Below are 18,643 nucleotides of genomic sequence, written 5' to 3'. Positions count from 1 at the left end.
AAAGCATGGCACAAAATTAGGAAGCCTAATAGAAATCGGAGGCTGTTATATGATGCTTTAATGGTGTGTTATTAGTTTTCACACACTGCAGTGATCTCTCAGTGTTTCAGTTGTATGCTATCCAGGCAAGTTTCTCTTTCTGTGCAACAAAGACTATAAATTACAAACTGAATTCTCTGGCACTTGGCACTACATTAAAGAAAGGTTTTTCTTTGTTAAAATCACCCTATATTTTCCCTTGTACAATTTATTTTAATGTGCCTCTCTGGTAATTTCTCTTTTCTGCCTTTTCCTTTTCTCCAATACAGCTGTATCTAGTCCAGGTGGTGCAAACCTGCAATGTGGTCACTTTTGTGGAAAAATCATTTGACCAGTTCTCAAAACTTCACAGCAACCTCCAGAAGCAATTTCCATCACATGCCCTCCCAGAGTAAGGCAGCATATTAGCAAACGTTATTCTGCTGTTAAATGGTTCTCTCTGTGCACAGATAAAAATGTGAGAAAATGTACCGCAGACGTATTTTTAGAAACACAAAGGCAATGCAACATATTCTATCAAGCCTTTCATTCAGCCCCAGAAGAAATGGAATCATAGACCATTGTGACAGTCTAACTTTTGTGTATTTCACTGTTCCTTTTTTTAATGGGAGGAGAAGAGGGGAACAGCTTGGGCCTGACATAACTATTCCTGAAATCAAAGAGTAAGTGGTATTGACTTCATTAAAGGCCTGATAAGACCTTTAATAGTTTTCGTTTTCTTCATGATGCTGATCAAAACTCATAGTAAAATCCATATATTAAAGCGATGTGGAAGCGTTCACACTGGGTCAGAACAGAAACAAGCCCATCTCTGACACTGGCAGGCATGATCAACCTTTTTACAAAAATATGCACATACTCCTCTGCTGAGAAATACACAATAATGTTGTGTACTATCCTGGCCCCAAAAACCAATACTTTGTTCCTTGCTCTCCTTCAGTTTCATATCTCTTGAAAAATATGCAATCATTAGTTTCAATAATTCTGAATATTATTTTTTATCCCTGTGCATGTCTATTCCTGCTTTTCATATTCTGAATCTTATTCACAGTTTCCTGGGACAGTGAGTCCCACAGTTCGTTTCTGTTTTATGTGAAACAGCTTTGCCTTATGTAATGATTGTCCATGGCTTGGGTAATACAAGTGAAGTTATGTGTTCTACAAATATCATATACATTGTACGGCATACACCATTGAGAACAAAGTAGTCCTCTCTTAAACAGTCATGCTGACTCATCTAATAAAAGCCCCTCTTCAAGCTCAGTCTAGAATAAAACATAAAGCTGGCCAAAAAGGCAAGCAGTTTACTTGAATCAAGCTAAGATTCAAGTAATATGCTTGAAAAACAGAAAGATCTTTGAGGTCTGACATGGGGTAAATAGTCACAAACAACATGGTTTTGACTTAAAACACAAAATTCCACAAATTTCAGATCCGAATTTGATATTCGCCGAAGTTTGTGAGAGGCATTCAGTTAAATGGTTTTAGGTTAATTAGTTCTAGAGTATCTATCTCCTACCTTGAGGGGATTTTAATTGACTCCAATTTTACTCATTATGACTGGCTCATGTGAACTGGTTTGCAGCAGTTGGTAAGAATCTGAATTTCACTAAACACTGAAAGGGCTTGCTTCATTGTTCTGATTTGGAGATGTTTGCACACTAACTGTTAGGTCGTAAAATAAAATATTTAACAAGTACCTATTTCTGATTTTTTCCTGTGGTGAGCAGAGGCCTTTGAAGGAAAATATATTTCTGTTTAGAAATGCGTAGACCTCAGAAACCCTGTAGTGAATTTCAAAAATAGTACTAGCCATTTTTCAGATAAATCTGGCTTTAATAAAATCCCTCACAACATTTTCACTGCAAAAGAGAGTTCCAGAACTCACAGAGAGTTAATCTGCGTATACTGAGGCTGTGTCTAAGAGCTCCAGAGCTTTCTTGTCATAATGCAGTCCCAGCAGTAACCTGTCACTGTATGATCTTTCCCCAAGACTGTGCTGAAGTAATTCATTTTATGATGTTTCTTTATATGTATATTCTTTAATGTTAAAGTTTTGGTTTATTTTCTAACAGAACATCACTTTGAGGCTTTTCATGTATTCCAGCTTTTATTCTAATAATAAAAAACTAATTATTTCTTTGTAGGAGGTTATGACTGAAACTGCCGTACCCTGTCAGACCATGAGTCTGTCTGTGTGTTACAAAGCTCCAGCTCTGGCCAATGCCAGATGCTTCAAAGGAAACAAAAAGCCTTGTTCCATAATGTAACCACAAAATCAGTTTGAAAATGTATGATTTAAAAGTAAAATGTCTAATATTACTGGAGTAATTGGAACTGCTAACAGAAAGGATTTGGTTATTGCTTTGTATTGATTCATGAAATTATATATATTCATGTCTCATTAGAAGGAAATAATGCAATATGAGTCTGCTTCATACAAGTGCTAAATACTGGCAAAACCTCAGAGTTCTCAGTGTCTGAAATTTTGCTATTGGCGTGTAAACATTCAGCCCATATTTATAAGTCAAAGCACAGCTGCTCCAAGCAAGCCATTGCACTCCAGCATCTTCCCTCTTGTTTGGTTTCAGACAGAGTATTAATTCTGTTTAATTATTGTTTTTTGAAAGGCAAAAAGTCATTTAATCCAAACAAACATTTAATTTATATACAGAATGTTCTTCAAGCTAATAAATAGGAAATGGAATCTGCAATGCAGGATGTCTGCATGTGGTGCAAGTTTATATTTTTCTGATCTACTTAAGGTAAAAGCAAAGCTCAAAATCATCTTGGGAAGTTACCCTTTTCAAACACAAGTGTGTTCACAAGTGCAAGGTCAGTTTCAGCCGGAGGCGCAATTCAGCAAAAGCATGAAGGCCTTTTAGAAAAGTGTCAGTACTACCACAGGGTTCACACTGTCCTTCACTGCAGCGGAGTTATTGGTGCTATCAATTGGCAGTTTCTCTGTCCTCGCTTTGGCCACTGTGCTTAGGATGCATCTTCTGAGGGCCTACATTTTACAGCCAGAATCCTTTCTTTGTGTTTTACAGCCTCATTAATTTTAAGCTGCTTCCAAACAAATCCTCCCTACCATCTCTTGAAAGAAGTCCTTTTTGTGCTCTAGAGGAACCCCAAACGTTCACAGGCCAGCTATGTGTCCCAAATGATCTGGGCTCTATTTTTATCTGTGCAGCTCATATATGTCATGGTCCTGGGTCATATCACCCCCCCGTCTCATTATATGTCCTGCCACTGTAATTTTGTGAGGCAAGAATTGCCTCTTGTTATTCATTTGTCCAGCCCATAACTGAGCCCTGATCTTTCAGTGCTATAGGCAAAAATAATCAAAAGGTCATACATACATAGTTGCTATCATCCTGGCCCCTTGCTGTTTTAATTGCAGACTAAGTTATGCCAGTGCTGAGTTCTTCCTCAGAATGATTGCATAAGATCGGTAAAGATCTGTATGCTTCTAAAAAGAGTTAAAATATCTTGTTAATCAGTATTCTCTTAATAGAAGGCCATCTGTTACAAAACAAGCTTTAAAAAAGCCCAACCCAACAGGTCTAATTACAGTTCATAAAATCTCATTACACTGAATCTCTTGGTAACAGAAACTGTGGGTTAATCATCTTCAGTCATTTTATTTTCACTAGGTGAGGCTGCTATTTACCATTTTTACAGCTGGGTGGTTTGCAAAGCTGGCCAGTGTTCCCCTCCAGTGCTGTGTTGCTATTTGGTCGGCCTTTGAACAGCCGATGACATCTTATCACTGAGCTCTGGAACTGAGTGAAACCTGTGCAAAGTAGGACCTGACCACTTGCCTTTCAAAAGGCCGGCCAAGTGTCTCTTTTCAGTGTATTTCGCTGCTAAGTGGCTCTTTACTCATTTGTCTGAAGCCTTCAGATATCTCTTGAGATCTAGTGGATAAACAAGGTTGTACCAAAAAAAAAAGAGATTTATAAACAAGACACAGTTAACTCTTTGCAGTGACTTTATAACATGAAATGCAACCAGATCAAAACTTCTGCCTTTCTATATTACACAGTTTAAGGGACATAAAGCATAATATTAGTTACGAATCCCAATATTAGCAATCCATATCACAAAACCCATGACACGCAATTTAGCACAGATAGCTTTTCTAATGCTCCTTCAACCTGAGAGAGAAATAGTCCTTGTCAGGGCAAGGTTAATATAAATTGATTATGTGTATTGTTAAAAATCTAACCATTTGACTGATCCAATGTGTGTTGTCTCTAAAATGCAAAGATGATTCAAGTAAAAAAAATGTGAGGTTTTGACATTTTCAATCACCAAAGCATTTGAAAATGTACATAAGGCCATTCTATGCATGTGTGGTTTATTTACTAAACTGAAATGAAATTAATCTTAATAAAAATTCAGCAAGAACATTACTATTATTATTGTTATTGCTTTTGTTGGGATTGATTTTGTTATTGTGATGATCATTTGTTTTCATATATTACTTTTATTATACTCTCCGCTGAAATTACATATGGGATCAGGGACCTGCTCTGAAAAACTTAATCTACACTCTAAATAGCTGAGGTGAAAAAGCAAGCAATGATATATTCTTAAAATGTTACATTGCTGCTGTCAGACTTGGGTATTCAGTGTTTTATGGTACGGGTTTGTACAGCATGAGCCCTGGGTTAAAGTCACAGATCTGTTGTGCTGTGCACAGTGCAAAAAATTGAGAGTGTAGTTTTCCTGGGATCAGAAAGGGACAGTTTTGTAGAGCTATTTAGATACCACAGTACAATGCAAATAAGTGTCTTGTAGGTTTGGAGTTTTTTGTTTGATTGGGGTTTTTTGTTCGTTTGTTCATGGTTTTTGCTTGTGTCTTTTGGGGTTTTTTGGTTTTGTTTGTTTGTTGTTGTTGTTTGGTTTTGTTTTGTTGGTTTTTTTAATTAATGACTTAGACAGAAAAAGAGGTACAGTATGAAACAGAACACCAGTGAATTATTAGAAAACACAGAGTCAGGAGGTAAACAGTTCACTGGACACCGCACCCATCCCTTCCCCTACCTGCAAAACTGCTTTGAAAATGTTAACTTTCTTCTGTTAAGTAGAGCTAGAAATATTTACAGCAAACACAAGAGTTATACTTATGAATATTCTTCTTTTGCAGGTTTCCCCACTCATGGCATTTACGTTTTACAGATCTTGAACATAAAAGAGTGAAGGATTTGAATCTCTATCTGAAGCAGCTATTAAGTGGATCCAGGAAACTGGCTAATGTAAGCACTTCCAGCACTTATTTTATTTGAATAGGACTTTTAGTAGCATTGTATGAAAAGTTTCAAGAAGCTTTCCATGGCCTCATTTGAGAAAAAAAATAAATTACATAAATGACATGTCTTCTAATGCAGCCTTTTTGAGATGGAGCTATTCTAGCATTCATCAGATCTTAAGAGAAAGACAAGAATGACTGAAAAATAGTTTATTAGACCTGGCAGGGCATTTTTTTTTTAAATTGTCTTCCTTTGCTGCCATCCAAAAGTAGTGATTCACTGCGTTTTTGACAGTAAGAAGTAGGTTCTGAGGAATGTAATGTCTAGCAAAGGAGTAAGTTTTGAAATATTGAAAACTCCGATTTTGACAGTTTTTAAATGAAAAGTTACATTATTTCAGCCCAGAAATACCCTTCATTTCTAAATTTAAGTTAACATGTGTAAGAAATTGTTTTTCAAACATAAGACCAAAACCAGAATGTTTCAATGTGATCAAATGGTACATTGGGTCCATTAATCCCCCTGAGGGGGGATGTTGAATCATTGCACTGCATCACTTTGGAAGTTGAATGGTCTATCACCGATAGTGACACCAGGGTCTGAGAGAAAGGAGCATCTTCCAGAGACCAGCAGTTGTCAGGAAAGCTGCCAGACGGTGTTTTACTTTAGACCCTAAGCTTACGTAGAGCCTAGTAAATGCAAGGGAGGCAGGGCACGAGCTCATGCGTTGGCACTGCTGTTTTGCTGTTATCATGTTCCCTGGCAGGGCTTGGGCCTCTACCAGGTGAGCCATGTCATGTCCCCTGGCCTCAGGGCTATAGTACAAACTCGGGCTGGTTTGGTTTAAAAGCATAGACAGCCTAGGATGCCAAAAGACGGTATGACGGGATTTTTTTTTTCCTCCAAAATTTCTATCATCTTGCAGGAGGAGAAAAATGTTTGTTGCCTAACTATGTAACTTTACCATCTGTGATTGTGTTATAGAGATTGAAGTGGAAATTGTCCATATATAAAACAAACAGGAGTTTTCTTATTAACAGAAATCTAAATTCTGTGTCCTGAGTTGAAATTGAGAAGATTTGCAAAGAGGATATATAATATCCGTGTCATGGAGTTACACTTAATTTGGTACGGACAGCTGACTTGGGGGCATGGGATTGCTCCCTTGACTGACCTTGCCAAATAAACTGCACAGGCTGGGGTTAATTGTGCAATTTCTGTCACTAGTGTTAGGGTCATGTGTTTATTTTACATTAGCACCTTTTGGTCACAGCTGAGTTAAAACTGATATAAGCCAGTGACCTAGAAATGAAGAGCTCTGTATCTACTGCTGTAAGATACATGGATTTTCAATTTGGGCCAAGCACTCCTATGTAGAAGCCTAATCTATGGCTGAAAAATTAGGCTGCTTAGAGCCCTGGGACAGTAATAAGAACATTTCCCGGTCACACGCAGCAGCTCTCCTCTTCCTCCTGCTCCATGGTCTGTGAATGGGCTAATAACCAGCCAGGGCATGCTGCCTTGCCATGGGCTTCCCCATGCCTTTCCTCCTCTCTTTACAGTCCTGCAGCACGCACCCATGGAGCTGGGTAAGTTCTCCCAGCATGTTGCTGCTGGGATATAGGGGCAGAACCACAAGTCAGGTATCCAGAGGGAACTGTGGACAGATCTGCTTAGGGAAACGTCATTTGTCCGTCTCAACCACGACATGGAAATGTGCTGGTGTGGCTCTGAACCAGGCCAGAGGGGCTCTACAGACATGCTGGACTATGCAGCTGCTGAAAACTGTTCTAGCCTGGTACACCCTGTAGTGCTGAGCCATGAGGAGAAGAAAACAATTTTGTGCTGGACTTGTAGGGCACAATAATAAATGGAGTAAAGAGCAGATTGTTTCCATCAGTAAAGTGCTATTGCATGCTGGAAATCATCTTGCTTACCACCATGCAGCTAACCTGCAATTCTAGATGATAACCTTTAAGGTTATTGATACTCTATAAACATTGAATCATTATTTTTACTTCAATATGTTTCTCCTGCTGGGAGATGTGAGAAATTTAGAAAATACTGATGTGTTCTGACCCACTTAGAACAAGGAGCCTAGTCAGTGGGTAATTTCCTTTGTATTCCCAGCTGAAGGCTTCTTTTTGACTTTTCTCTTTGGTATGGCTCTTTTGAAAATGTCATGGTGTCTTCTTGGTTTCACTTTGAGCAGAAAGCCAAGCTAGGAGGCTTTCTTGATCAAAATAAATACAATTATTTTTTCTCTCTTTGTGCCTTGGACAACTTTGCAGTCAAATTTCTCCTTTTTCTCAAATTGCTAGGGAGCCTGACCAAAACCATTTAGTGAGTTGTCTTTTCTGAAGCATTACTGAACTGTCATTCCTATAAAATAGTAAAATTATGTAGGAATAAATAATTAATTCAGAAACTTGCGAAGAAATCCTGTAAGAGCAAGTGCCTGTAGAACAGGATTCCCTTTACTTTCTCGACAGTCATTTCTTTCTGCTGAATTGTACCTGTACGGTATCATAACTGTATTGTAACTGTATGGTACACTGGAGCATTGTCTGGGATGGAGAGAAGAGCATTTATTTTGTTAAAAAATACCCTTGCTGTCACTGTAGATGTGTTACCCTGATTGACTAGACACCATTTTCAGCTCTGAAAAGTTTAGTCCAGTCCACACGAGACTGACTACACGCTTGGTTCTACGAATTAAGGAATTAAAAATCCTAGAAATAAAGAAAGAATTGGATTATATCCAAATTCCTTCCTCAGTCATGCCTTAAGTGCATGATTCTTAGTCCAGACAAAGTTCTGATTATGAAAATTGTGTTATAATTAAGAGCAGGTCAGAATGTCACTGACCTTTTCTGCTAAATGGTTTAAACGAAGGAGGAGAGGTGGAAAGTAGCCGCCTTCTCATTTGCACTTTAGCTCAAATGGAATTAAATGTTTCTTCAAACCCTTCTTTAAAGAGCAGAAACTTCAAGCCACCTTTATCTCTGAATTGTAGTATCATATCAAATAAATGCAGAAGCAGGAGCTGATGGAGATATTTGTTGTTGGGGCAGTTGAAATGCTTAAATGTGCTCATGCCCATCCTTATTCAAAGCATTTTTTTCAGTCTGTGGTTTACTTTGAGCACCAGTCTCATTCATTGACTTCCTCTTAGACATTCATTAAAGAGTTCCTAGGAGTGCTTCTTCTAAATTCAGGTTAGCACTCAGTTATAAGTAACTACACCACCAGACTATATGCATCAACAACAAGCTATATTCATTACATCAATCACTAAAAAGCAGAAATTGATGCACCTTCCTTGTCATATTGAATCCTTTAGAACAGGATCAAAATCAGGTTTCAGCACCTTTTTTAGTTTCATTCTAATGCCCCCCCACTCCCAAACCAGTAGCAATATATGTGATCACCCTGCAAGAATATTTAGTTTTGTGCCAGTTGCACCATTGCCAACTGGCTGATCAGCTGCATGTGTTGAAATGCCTGGATCTTCTAGATCAGCAAGGCAACATACTCAACAATGTTTGGACTCCTGGAGTTTTGCTTCATTAAGTGGCAAAACAGCCAGTAACAGGTCAAGCATCAAGAAACAGTAAATTGAAGGTTGGTAACATGGAGGAGGACAAAAATGTGCATTATCAAAGTATAAATCAAATCTGTGAGAAAAGGCAGCAGCTGTTCGCCACTTCTACATTTTTCTCTATTTCCCTGTTAACTCCAGCTGAGTGATGGGCTGAATGGAGATTGCAGCCCAAATCTCATAACATATCATATAAATTAGAGCTGCACTAGTGGCTTGTCATTTTAATGCGGTGTTGTAAGAGGGCTGTACGCTCCCAGGGGACACAAAAGCAAAGTAAGGCTCCCTTAATTTAGTTTGCTCTTGGCCCTAGTGTCAAACAGCAGCATTCACAAAGCTGAATGTCTTCATGCTTATCTTGAAAAGACAACTTGCACCTGTCTTGGGCATTGCAAATGAAAAGTCTAAAACTGAGTCTAAACCAATGTTTTATATAGCAACCTGGATTTGGTACTATCACGCAGCTAGTAAGTTTCTACAGATATTCTTCCCATCCCTTATCATTTAAAAGAAGTGGCATTTACTTTGTGGATATTGTTACTGATAACACTAGACACTAGATGTATATACTGATCTTGCAAAACTACATTGCCTTAAATAAACATATGTTTTTTGTCCCACATCTTTCACGTAGATTAGTTTTGTGTGCAAGTTCGGTGGGCTTGGATGTTTGAGGGAGTTTCTCTGTGATGTTGGGGGTGTTAGTGAACATCATAGTAAGTGCAAGTGCACAGTAGAAAGAAATGGGGTATACTGGGTACCTCTATAAAAATTTTCTCTTTAAGTATTGAAATTATCTGAGGACTTTGGGTCCAAAGATAAACCTAGTGCGAGCAGGTAAGCAAACAGTAACCGTGTATCAGGTATGGATAGATTCTATGAACAGCTTTATGGTGAATTATAGGATGTGTAAAAGGGCTTTAAAGAGGATATAAATGGAAATGATTGTAAATTCTGTTCACTCACTTTCAAGCATACAGTGAAAACCAGGCCCACAGCATTGTTCTAGAGTGACTAATGTTTTACACTGTAAAAGTAAACAAGTTTGATAAGAGCTTCCCATATTTCGTTTGTATTTTGTTCACTGGTGCTACTTGGGCTTTGCAGAGATGAGAAAATAGCTCCCGCAGTGCCTGTATGGAGCTACATAACGTGGTCGTACAAAGTGCACCCAAGGTATATGGGTCCCTTAAACTTCCACCCACTCCCATACTCCCACAGCAAGGCATCCAGCAGAGCCAAAATGGGGAGGGTTCAAAGTCATCTCTTTTCCACTGTCCTTTCCTGAAGCTATAATAGCTGCAGCAAGGTCAGCTTTTTCTGGTTTCTGTCTTTCCTGCTGATTCTCCATCCTGTTAAAGTATAACAGGTGCATGGGTGTTCTCTGACCCCAAATCTGCTCTTAACACAGCTGAAAAGAAAGCTGAAAGCAGAGGAGAGGCTGCTTTTCTTTTGAACAAAATTAAATCTGGCTTGAAATCTGGCTGTATTTCACTAACAGCAGAGTGCTTGTCTAGTTAGGCTCTGATGGAGAGCAGCAGACAGATTCTACCACGCTACAGTTTTGCAGGGCTGTGCCAGCTCCCCTAACGTCACTGAAATAGGGTATTTATGTTGTATCCTCATGTGAGTGAAGGTGGAATTTGTCCCTTTTGAGTTCAAAGGCTGAATAAAGGTCATGCATGAGTTCTAGCCAGAGTAACGCTGAGGCACCCATACATACCTGGCTGTTCCCCAATAGACTAATGTTCAGTGACCTGGAAAAAAATCAGCACTACCTGTTAAAGATTGCGGTCTTATTAGGTAAGAATTGCTAGACAAATGATAGGAGGCTTTTCTAAAAATCCCCAAATGGGCAGTATTTTAGGGAATTTCCACTTACTGATTTAAAGGCAATAATTCCAGGGAAAAAAAGGTAGATGAGTGCCTGTGGTCATCCTCAGTGCCTGCCTATCTACCAAAACTGTCACGGGGTCTCTAAGGTTCCCACCTGTGGTCACATCTTTGTAAAAACAATTGTTTGTTTAGAAGTGGACTCTATCCACCTAAATACAGTGCACTTTTGATCATACATATGTTCAAGGCTCTGATGTGCCTGTTTCTAGCAGTGTAGTTAGATGCATGCTTAACTCTAAGCCCACGCTTCAGTCCCATTGACTGGAGTCCAACTGATTTCGTAAAAATCTGAAAGTTCAAGTTGTGCTCTGGCGGTCTGCAGGCAAAGGGTAAACTTCAGAAGGTACTTACACACTTTGCTGGTGAAAATCTGAATGATGGAGTCCTGCAACACGCAGATTAAAACAAGTCAGGGAGAAATTGCTGTCTTGTGAATAACAGTGTGCAACATGCCTTTTTCCACAAACATGTGGGAGATCATCTCCATTGCTTTAGAAGCACTTTGCCCTGGATGGACTGCTACATCTGCCCCTGCAACCTGATCTGTTATGTTTTTGCTTTCCATTTGCTAACAACCTTGCTGCTTCCCCATATGCTTCAATACCTGTTGAGTGCAATGGACACAGACAGGGAGAGCTTTGAAATCAGTGCTGTGGCACCAGAAATGTACAAGCCTGTTGTGTTCATTCCTGATGTGAGATCTGCACAAATTCCACTTTTGTTCTTAAGTCAAGTGTTGTTTTCTCAGAGTCTTGTCTCCTTTAGAAATTAGAATTTGGAACTATCACCTGAAACAATCTTTGCACCTCGTGTTTACAAAACTCTCTGTTCATATATTTCCATTTATTGCTGAAAGATTAAGCAAAGAGGAAGCAGAACACCAGGCTGCTCAGTGTGGAATTTTTTATTTCTCTTTCAAGTCAGTGTATCCTTACTTCCCCCTCCTGCCCACTTCTCTCAAGATCTTTGAACTCAAAGGGCTACTTAAGTTTCTCTGCTTATTTTCATGCTGTCAAATAAAGGCTGAGCTGCCAAAAATACATGCTTTTAACCCCTGAGATTTCCTAGACGTGGGACTTGTGCTGATAGAGTACATGGAAGTCCCACAGCGAATAACTTGCCTGTTTAAAGCTACTGGAAGCTGGAGGAAGTGTATTGGCTTTCCCCTGTAAGCTGTCCTCATGAGATGAGAGAATAATTAGTCATGCTCAGAATAGACAGGTGTATTGGCAGTCCACTGCTAATAGCTTAAGGATTGTCATTGAATTCCAGGAAAATAATTCTGCTGGTTTATCTTTTTTTTTCCCCCTCATTTTTCTTTTAAAGAAAATATCAGTGTGGGAGGAAAAATTACAAACAGTAGAATGAAAAATAAGAGGCAACTGCTAAAATAAATCCAGATCGCTAAGTATTGTCTCTGGGCTGAACATACACATCTTGTTCCTCTGTCTGCTGTAACCACATGTTAACTCCTCACTAGCTGAACTGAAGTCTTCCTTTTCCTTTTTCCTTGCACAAAGCATGCCATATCTTGTCAAATTGAAATAAGACAAATGCTACTTGAACTGCATCTTGCTGATAAGAGACACCTTATTTTCCATGGCCTGGAAAAAAACAATGGTGACATTTTAATGCTAGAATCTGAAAAGTCTCTTGTTCTACCCATTCATTACAGTGTCAGTCCAAGTCACATCAGTATGAATGTAGCAATTCTAACCATCCTAAAGAATGGACATTCTGAAATACAGCTTTATGAAAAAGCTAATAAAATGCAATTACTGTCCACCTATGATTCAGAATCATAAGAGTCCATTTCAGTATTCACCTTTTATTGCCTTGCACAATACTCAAATCTGGGGATTTGATTTATTGTTTTAATTCTATACAGTTGAATGTAACTACTTGTTATGTATGTTCAGTAGAGCAGTACAGGTCAGTACATAAAAATAAAAGTTATAGTGCAGTACCTAAGGTGGATTACTCTTTTAAACAGGATGGCGAAATATGATCATCCCTTTCACTCCCTGTTGGTTTCGGGTAGGAGTTTACTCTGTATGAAGCTTTTCCGTGTGAGTGTCCATTAAGACACCACGTGAGGGAGGTGCGCACAGTATCTCAGCCTCAGGGAGGCACACATTAGGTCAGATGCTTGGGGCTGGTCCTGTGCCAAGGGCAAATTTCATGCTGACTACACAATACACAGTAAAGACGTTCTCCTGCATTTGCTTCACAGATGGGCTGCTCTGTAAAAGTAGTTGCAGCTGCTAATACATATCTTGAGACACTAGGGATCAAGCAAGGATGCAAATCTAGGGCCCACGTTGCTGTTTGGAAGTGTGTTCACAGAAGGGGGCCAGGTAGGCAGCAATGCAGCATCCCTGAGCCAGTGGTAAGGGGCACCGTTGTCTTCCCAGTGCCCGTATGGGAGTCATTCCCTGGGGTTGTTGCCCATGATCAGAAGGGAACGGATCCCCTTTATCACTAACCCAAATATACACATTAGGAGCCTACCAGCAGTCTGCTCAGAGAGGAGTAATTTAAGGAACAGAGCACAACATATGATATTCCCTAAAGTATTTTTATTTTATTTCAGAATGAGCTTGTACTCAGTTTCTTCCTGAATTGGTCCAAAAAGACCTTGGCGGAAGATTCATCACCTGTGACTTCAGGTATGTGGATTACCAATCTTATTTGTTTTCTAAGAAGAACTTCTTTAATAATATTAAATATAATAATGCAAAGGTGACTCTAAAGTGTTTAGGTGGCTGCTTTTTTTTAAAGATATAAAGATACTAAAAAATAATTCCTGATTTCTTAAGGTCTCTGAAAATGTGTTAGTAATGTGACCTGTAGCTTGCTTTGGCATATTCTCCTCAGCCTTGCTTCATTTATTTTTGAATAAACATACCTATATGCAAAGTAAAAGCCTATTTACACAAACTGTGGTAGGTTTCTTGTTTTACAAAACAAGATCTTCGGAGAAGAGTCTGGAAGAAAAGATCTAAGTCATGACAAAGCACAATGTGTGCTTGGACAAGCAAAGAAAATTAGGGATGACTTCTAAAGTCATTTCCACAGTGAGTGGAGCAGGTAAATAGCAGAACATTATGTTAATGCCTAGGCATACATTATTAATGATAGTGGTAATTCACTTCTTACTAAATGAGATTCTGCATTGTTCCTTTAGCCTATCCGAATACTTAACCCATTTCCCTCTTCTCTCCAGCACCTAATTTAATCTAATCTCTGGTATTACAGCATTAAGAGCCAAAACAAAAACCGTAAAATGTAAACTGTGAATGTTTATTGTCTTCCACTGCACTAGTTCTGCACTGAGAATAATCTTCCGTAGGCAGCTTTTAGGCAAAACAAAATCTCATAGAGAAGCCTGCAGCTGCACTGTGCACCACAATAATTCAGCTGGTTGGTACATGCTCCAAGTGATAGGATAGTTTCCAAGATCACCAGTTATTCGCATTTCAACAAGGAGCAAAAGTATCTCTGCATTTTTAGTTTGCATGTCCATTAAGTTAATTTAATCTCTCTGCAGACAGAGGCTTCATTATCTCTTTTGCTGGGACCTTTTTTTTAAATCCATCAGAACAAAATAAATCCCATTCTGGCTTCTCAGCCTTCGGAAGATTCCCCCTGTGTAGAGTTTATTTGATTAGGGCATGCCATTATCATATTAAATCCATTATGTCTATTGGAAATTACTAACGGTTGCTCTAACTTTTACAAAGAAATGAGGAGATAATGCAAAGATATTCTAGGTGTTAGAAATATACAAGGCTAAATTTTGTCACAGAAAATCCAAACCGGAGTTCAAATGTAACATGTAGTCTGGCTCTGTGGGCTGCCAATCTCTGTAGACTCTTCAACCAAAGATGCAGACATGTGAGAGTGAGCTGAGGCATAAAGGAGTTAAAGTCTCAGGTGTTCAGAAGGATTTTGACATTTCACTAATGTTTAGATACCTAATTATTACAGAGATTCTTGATGTAAAAGTCTTATGCAAAAGCATGAACTGAATCTGTAATAAAATTGAGAAATAAATTATAGTCTCATAATTCCTGCAGCGGTGTCCCAAGCCAATATAGTCTGAAGGGTAAGCCCTTTATTTTTGTTGTCAACAACATCAAAATCAGGGAAGAGGATAAAGAAACAGAGTTAAGGATGTGTTTAGTGAGTGTTTGACAAAAGCTATGTGACAGGTAACCCAATTTGCTGGTTCACTGTACAGTTAGTGGAGGTGAAGGTCACAACCTGGTCGGAGGAGATTAATGTGTCTCTGGCCTCAAGCAGTATGGTTACAGAGGGATTATTTTTTTCCTCTCAGGAACTCTGCCTTTTAAAGTTCTAGACTTAGGGCAAAACCTTTGTTTAGTACAGGAGAGAAAAAAAAAACAAAATAAAACAAAACCTCCCTTTGGCCTAGAAAATTCATCACTGTCATTTATCAATAGAATACCCATAGCACACAGGGTCCAAATCAGGACCCAATGAGTTTAGACTCGAAAAACAGAGAACATGACTAATGGGCTGAGTTGCTCTGGGTATTGCACCACTTCTGGTCAGCAAGGAGGGGATTGCTCCTGGTCAGCCATCAGTTGCAGTGAACTGTGGAAGTGAGTGAGCTGAGCTGTAAATGGGCTAGCTCAGCTACAAACCCATGCATGTGCTAATTACCCACCTGAAAAATTATTTTCATATATGTTAGTCCATGTTTCAGCCTTCACTGTTGGAGTTCGACTGTTGCCATACCCCAGCCAGCTCATTTAGATCTTTGCTGCATGGCATTCTGCACCCTGTTATCGTCCGTCCTGTGAGAAGGAGAAGACATGAGTCCAGCTAAGGCAGGAGGTGGCTGATCATGCCAAGCTGCCAGGTGGCAAACCAGGAGCTGCTGGGAGGAGCACAGTGGCCCTGGGGGCTCTTGTTTGCTGAGGGTGCACTGAAACACTCCTCATTTGAAACTAAGGCCTGTAGTAATGCCAGAGTCTGTCTGGGGCAGGAATTAAGTTCACTGAACCTGCAGGAGAGAAGTAATTTCCATGAAAATAATATGTCTTTCACCCACAGCTTTCATTGCTTTATGAGCTTATAAGGGCCTTAATTTTTGCCTGATTTGAAGAATATCTCAGGTTTAATACGGACTGTAGCTTTCCATTAATCTGGTGATTTCTCTCTCAGCCTTTACACAAGCAAATCATCTGTGTCTTAGTTAGGATCAATAAAAAAAAAAAATGAATGCCTGATAGAGGCTGGTTATGAATTTTGATCAAGACAGCATCTTTCTCTTACACTGCTTTAATTTCCAAATGTTGTAAGTAATTACACTTACTAAAGTAAAATAAAAATTAAAATTTATGAATTTGTACTGTGCTCCTAGCAATGAAGAGATTAAAAATCAGTGCTAAATTTACTTTGACATGAATACTGATTCAGTTCTCCCGGTGGGGTGAATTCTGAATTATACTGAATATTGTCAGTATTTCATTATACTGAGCTCACTGCAAGGGAGTGAGAGCAGGTATCAGCAATGACTTCACATACAGCCTTTTATAAAGACCCTTTTAAAAAAAGAAGAAAGAAAATCTGTCAAAATCATTTTTATATCAATCTTGTTTATTTTTCTTCTCTTGAGTTTGCTTCTCCTGAAAATATTAATAATTCAGGTTGTTTTGCCGAAGTTATGAAATCATGAAGTCTCCTTTGCTGTTTGTTATAACAGTGCACAACCCGGGTCCAGTTCTGGTGTGTTTGATTAGTGCTCCACTCATTTCAAGGGCTGCTCTCCATTCAGCGCAGCAGTGAAACCGGCTCTGTGTCCTTCTAAAGGAAGATCCAAGCTTTTCAAAAATAATACCGTACAGTACGCCTCTCCATGCAGAATTGCAGTCTTCCTGAGTAGTTCCTCAGGAGAATCAGCTATTTTGCTCACGTTACGTAGTGTTTCGATCTGCTGCAGTTGCTCGTTCTCAGTGTAAAGCTTTTGCCGCAAGTTGCATTCCTACTTCAGTTGCATGTAGGCTGTTTTGCTGGCCATAAGCACCTCTTGTTGGCTGGCAGGGTGAAAACAGTGAGTTAAGGTATTTACAGCTGAGTATCCGAAGCTGGGTACATTGGAGGCTCGTAAACCCAAGCTGTAGCTAAAGAAGGCAGCTGGTTGGCTTGGGGCATTCAGCCCTGGCCCTGGAAAACCAAACAGGTTCCAGTATCTTTTGGTGCCAGGTGTTGAAACAAGCTGTCACCAAGAAAAAAGAGTCTAAGACAAATCAGAGGGTCCAGAATACAGAATAATACTTAACTGCTTAATGCTAGTGCTCTGATACTTAGTTAATTAGTGCTTTCATGTTGCTTTGCAGTCCACGTGTAAAATGCAGTGTATTATGAAATTATGGTTTCCCTGTTGATTTTGTCAGTCTTCTGTGTAGCACCTTCCTCACTGTTTATTTCTCATGCATTGTGCAAAGTGTAATGCAGTGCTTGCTTTAAAATGCTGCTAATGAAAACATTACACAAATTATAGAATATAGAGCTGGTAGCTCTTCTGCATGCTAGGAAAGACCATGTAGATAGAGAAGAGAACTGCATACTTCGCTATTCTGAAGATCATTCCACCTTCCGTAGAAATTTGAACACTAATTGCCTTAATTCGGTCATTCAAAAAGAAGAACGGACCCACAGTTTTCTAGTGTTAATGTTCCTTGATAGAAGAGATTATGAACTGGCACAATGTTTGAGTTTCTCTGCAGCAGGGGCCGGTGGCCAACTTCCACTGCAGAGTGCTGGGACACACAAGCACAAAACATATAGAAAAATGCTACAAGTGCCATTCTGTCTGCGGGCAGCCAAACTCTAGGGTCCTCATTTGATATTTGACAGCTTTTGCATTGACACCAGTGAGCAAAGAATCAACCCCTGGGAGGGAAATCTTGCTTCAGCTGAAGTCAGTGGAGCTCTGTCCTGTGTCTACAACAGACCAGCATTTGGTCTTGGCCTATAAAGGAGTGCAAGTAGAGCATGACGGTTCCTAAAAATGCAGGGCCTGAGCTCAGGTCCATCTGCCCAAGCAGACTTTATTATGAAATACAAGTGATAGAATTTTCTTCCATGTTTGTCAGATTCCCTGCACTGTTATTTTTTTCTTTACCTTCCTTTTATTTTTTTTATTTTTTTGTTAGTGCCGTATTTATCTAATAAGAACAAATATTTTAGTAATATTAATAGCTATGCCCACAGTGTCTGTTTCAGACTACATTTCACATACCCAATTAGAAATGCATCTTCTCCTCCCATGTTTTTAATTATTTTCAGCTTAGTTAGAAACTTATTTAACATTCGGGGGTTTTTTTTCTAAATGAAAATGCCAACTCCCATGGAGAAATTCCTTGACCGGATATAAGCACTCACAGTATAAATCTTAATTCAGAAAAAGGCACTGGTAGTACCAGTATGAGAGGAAAGGCACAGTGTTCAGCTGAATTCTAACGATGTAATTTAGCCTCTGAGATCTGTTGCTCTTGCTAAAACACTCAGGATGACCCACTGCAACTCGCAAAATTAACAGAGCCCCGCAAGTCAATTGTGCCCTTATGTTAAAACACAACTCCCTTATGCTACAGTATGTTTAATGGTCTAGGACTCTGCCTTTCCTGCTGCCACTTAGAGGAAAAAGGAACCACAACTTTAAAAAAAAAATGGTGAAATGGCTTTTGCATGGTGGCGGGAAGAAATTATTTTTGTGGGCTTTTAGTTACCCTGGAAAAAACTCCGCGTTGTCTGGTTCATGGAGTTTTCATCTCCTATCACTCCCTGTCCTTATTTGCAAACACAACAAAATGAA

General features: G+C 39.2%; 1 protein-coding gene across 1 annotated transcript in view; it reads left to right on the top strand.

Moving 5' to 3' along the window:
- Positions 1-18,643, top strand: part of PIK3C2G (phosphatidylinositol-4-phosphate 3-kinase catalytic subunit type 2 gamma) — a 199,692-nt gene that overhangs the window by 156,693 nt on the left and 24,356 nt on the right. The window contains exons 27-29 of the mRNA XM_065643202.1: positions 309-430; positions 5,195-5,303; positions 13,388-13,463. Coding sequence (XP_065499274.1) covers positions 309-430; positions 5,195-5,303; positions 13,388-13,463 — 307 coding nt within the window. The remainder of the gene's footprint in view (positions 1-308; positions 431-5,194; positions 5,304-13,387; positions 13,464-18,643) is intronic.

Source organism: Caloenas nicobarica, chromosome 1, assembly GCF_036013445.1.
Source record: "Caloenas nicobarica isolate bCalNic1 chromosome 1, bCalNic1.hap1, whole genome shotgun sequence".
Lineage (NCBI taxonomy): Eukaryota > Metazoa > Chordata > Aves > Columbiformes > Columbidae > Caloenas > Caloenas nicobarica.
Note: the sequence above shows the minus strand (reverse complement) of the source record. Positions and strands in the feature narration are given on the sequence as shown.